Source organism: Asparagus officinalis, chromosome 7, assembly GCF_001876935.1.
Source record: "Asparagus officinalis chromosome 7, Aspof.V1, whole genome shotgun sequence".
In the NCBI taxonomy this organism is placed as follows: domain Eukaryota; kingdom Viridiplantae; phylum Streptophyta; class Magnoliopsida; order Asparagales; family Asparagaceae; genus Asparagus; species Asparagus officinalis.
This window is the reverse complement of record NC_033800.1, coordinates 88,891,033-88,895,038: the sequence shown is the minus strand read 5'-3', so window position 1 is coordinate 88,895,038 and position 4,006 is coordinate 88,891,033. Positions and strand designations below refer to the sequence as shown.

General features: G+C 42.0%; 1 protein-coding gene across 1 annotated transcript; it reads right to left on the bottom strand.

Annotated features, from left to right (window-relative positions):
- On the bottom strand, window positions 237–4,000 carry LOC109849028 (cell division cycle 20.5, cofactor of APC complex-like). The gene is made up of 2 exons (XM_020418795.1): window positions 2,991–4,000; window positions 237–2,226 (listed from the first exon to the last, which is right to left on the bottom strand). The coding sequence occupies exons 1-2, from the start codon at window positions 3,845–3,847 to the stop codon at window positions 2,208–2,210; spliced, it is 876 nt and encodes a 291-aa protein (XP_020274384.1). The 5' UTR covers window positions 3,848–4,000; the 3' UTR covers window positions 237–2,207.

Below are 4,006 nucleotides of genomic sequence, written 5' to 3'. Positions count from 1 at the left end.
ATATAATCTAAAAGTCTGCATGTTTAACCTTACATAATTTGGTAATATATGATTGACGTGCTCAACTCCAGTAAAATATTCACATTTTGCCTCTTGGTATTGGAAATGTCGGAACCATCCTGTAATATGTGAAAATATTTACAATCTTTTTGTAAACTTTCAAGCACATTATAGTAAAATTCCTAATGAAGAGAGACATTTGATATGCAAATAAACTGATTAAAAACCAAAGAAACTAAACCATGGAACTCGGAAGTGTATTTTTATTACATCCTTAAAAAAAGAACTTTCAATTACACTAAGTCGCATTATAAATTTACAATCATACTCAATTAATTAAAAAAATCAGTAAACACGGAGGACGGAAATTCAAGGCGACAGACACAAGAGCCTCCGCAAATACTGGAAACTTGCTCACAACTTTTCTTTCAAGGATGCGCTGTTGACTGCAGTATGAAAAAGTAATTAGCTTGCAAGAAAACCCGAGTAATCGGAATCGTTGCATTTCGTTTGGTTGCTGGAGGGATACTGGTCCATGTAGTTGTAAACTCCTCTGCAACTACTACAAATCATGTAGTTGTAAAGTCCTCTGCAACTTCTACAAATTCCAAGCCTTGCCTACTGATAGCGCTAGACTAACAAAGTTCTTAACCCGTACTATATATGAAACTTATTGCATTTGTGATAAACCTGAAGAGACGAAACCAAGCAAAATGAGGCGAACATGAACTACAGCTAGGAGACCTACACAAGTCCCCAGCTACATGCTTTTAAAAAAAATCAACTAAATCAGAGTAGACATAGACTTACCAGTAAAAAAAATTTGTTTTTGCACTTACCAGACTTACCTATCAGACCGTCACCAATTGGGAGATGCAACCAATTGCAATTAAAGGCAAAAAAAGCGAAATGCTGAGAAAGTACGGCTGCAAAAATAAATAAATAGACAAGCACGGGATTTTTGTAATGAAGGGTAAGAGCATAAGATGTGTAAGAGATGGAGGAGCATGTTTGTATGGAAAATCTTCTTAAAATGGACAATTGGTTAGGAAAATTCAACAAAATAACTGAGGTAATATTTTCCACCAACATATATGTTTTGATGAATTTACAAGATTACTAAAAAAACAACCATTAAAATTCTGAAGCATTTGAAAATTGTGTTAGTATCTGGTATTATGTTTTAAGTGTATGAATGTGCATTAAGTGTCATTAGAAGAATGTGAAACATGGTTTAATGAAATTTCTCCTGTTTCAAATTCGGTCAGTCAAACTCCTAAAAAAGCAATCTTCAATATTAAGTAATGCACAGGCTTCAAAACTGTGTTCAGTTAGTGAATATCATAACAAAGTACCTTATTTAAGAAAATAATTGTTGATAACTACAAAAAGTAGAAACCTGACAGCTATCTTCTCCTCAAAGTACAAGCAGATGTATCAATCACACTGATTCAATTTAACAGTCTTCACACCAACAAAAAAGTTCATTTCTCAGTCATTCTTTTTCTTAAATATAATACTGTCCAGGTGTTTATCAATATGTTTCTCAAAAAAAAAAACGCAATTCAGTATATGAAACTGGTGAGCAATCTTTCTCAATAAAAGTAGATAGGACCTCGCTTTTCATTCTTTAATGCAGGGGAAAAAGAGAAGAAAAACCTGCATGCCCCAAACAGACATACAGAAACACATATACAAAGACACACATGCACACACACAAACATCCAGCAACTAATAGTACAAAAGGAAGAGCAACAAACTCTGTAAAAGTGAAATTGAACATAAAACCTGCACTAGTACACCACAAAATACCTAGAAACAAAAGTAATAATGAGAGCAGAAATGAACTCACACGAACCCCTCAGAAAGATACAATCCTGTTGAACAAGTTCACAGAAAATCAGCACCATAACAACAAAAATAACCCAAAACAATTAGAAAAAAGAATAAGAATAACACACCTTGAAATACACCTACACACGCACACACTCACACCAAAAACCAAAAATAGCCCAAATTTTAACCTTTAAAAGATACATACAAGCATAACACACACATGCACACACCAAGACATACCCACACACAAGAAAGCCAACCCCTCTAATTTTTCACTTGCCGAAGTCATCTACCACCATTGGGATAACGAACTAATGCAATCAAATAATGTAGATACTTTTGCTGCTGGGAAACAAACTCGCACTCCAGAATTAGCATTGGAAATATGACCTGCAGGGATATATATAAATAAACAAGCAAAGATGTAGATGTGTCTGTCTGTGTCAAGCAGGATATACACTACTGAGCATGTTGACACTGCAAATCTTTCTAAAATCAGGACACTTGGGTTAGGATAAATTACCAAGAAAATATGTGTCAGAAAATATGAGAGGTGTCGGAAGGTGTCGTGAGCGTAAAGAAAATTTATGAGCCATGCCAAAAATTTCACAGTACCGTTTTTTTCTGGAATTCAAATATTGAGATCTAGAAATGTACGAAACACTTCAAAAGCATATGATATGTGCTAGAAGTATGTGATGTGTGTCAAAAACTACCCTGTCTCATATGCATGACCAAGTGCGATCGATTGACTTCTGGCAATGGGCGGTTTGTGCACTACCGAGCACAAGCAATGGGTGAGTGGAAACATGGGTGTGCATGGATGATTAACGGTGCATGCATGAGTGACTGTGACCAACGGGTGCATGAGTAGGGCATGCACGATCGATGGGCGATGCATGCATGACTGATGGTGCGGTGCGAGGGCAGCAATGGCCTGGTTTGATCGATGGTCTGTGGTAATGGGGCATACACAACCGATAAGAGGTGCATGCACGACTGAGAGTGTGGCGTGAGTGTAGTAGTGACACGGCTAAACTACTGGCATGTTAATAAATAAACAAGTAAAAGTGTGTGTATGCGCGCATGGTGTGTGTGTGTGTGTGTGTTGCGTGTGAGTGTGGGTGTGTGCGTGCACGCGCAAATGTGATTACCTGATGTGCGCATGATACGAACCGCTGAAGAGAGCTCTAGATGTGGGCTTGGGAACTGGGGGGAAAACGTTCCACAATCTCAGCGTTGAGTCGATGCCCCCCGTAGCCGATGCAACCGTGGTGCCATCTGGGCTCAAAGCTAAGTATGGGGCGACGTGACCCACAAGCTCTCCTGTCCTAACACAGGATGGGTAGTCCCAGAGAGTCATGTGATCCTGATCGGTACCGCTGCACGAGCTCAAAAACTGCTCGCTGTTCTTGCTCCACATCAGAGCACAGACTCGGGTGCTGCCGGTCTTCACCGACCTCACACAAGCACCGGTTTGCGTGCTCCAGAACCTGATCGATCCGTTGCTCTTGCCGTCCCCTCCAACACCTCCCCCTGTGGCCAGCAAGCAACCCTTGAAAGGGCACCAGTCAAGGGCCCTGACAGAAGCATCTCTAGCAGCAACCTTGAAACGAAAAGCCCACTGATTCTGATTGCGAGCATCCCATACATGAACCAGGCCGTCGCTGCCTCCGCTCGCTAGTTGCTTGAAGCTTGCGTGATCAGGTGACCATTTGAGCCCGCAAATGTCGCCGGGCCCGTGTCCTCGGTAGCTTTGAACAACGTGGGCTGCAGACGGCATCCTGGGATCGCTGTTGACAACTCTGCCGTCTGAGCCTCCTGAGGTCAGTATGTTGTCACATTTCCAAGCCAGAGACCCGACTCGAGATGATCTCCAGTGCACATTTCTCAAAGTCCTCGTCGGGCACTTTCGTTCGACGTCCCATATGTAAATCAGCGAATCGTGCATTCCAACGGCGAGGTGGCGGCCGTCGGGAGCCCAGCTGAGGCTCGAAATTGAACTGCCCATGTAGTCGAAGACGATCTCATGAGCGGAGGTGCCAGGGTTCAGAGAGTGCACGACGTCGTCGAGGACGATCGCCAGGTTGCGGCTAGGGCTCCAATCGAGGAGGTTTAGATGATCGCCGTCCTGGAGACCAGCCGCATCGAGAATCTGACCGGCACTGAT

Coding starts and splice junctions, on each gene's coding strand:
- LOC109849028 (XM_020418795.1), bottom strand. CDS start 3,847: ATGGGCAGTTCAATTTCGAGCCTCAGCTGGGCTCCCGACGGCCGCCAC.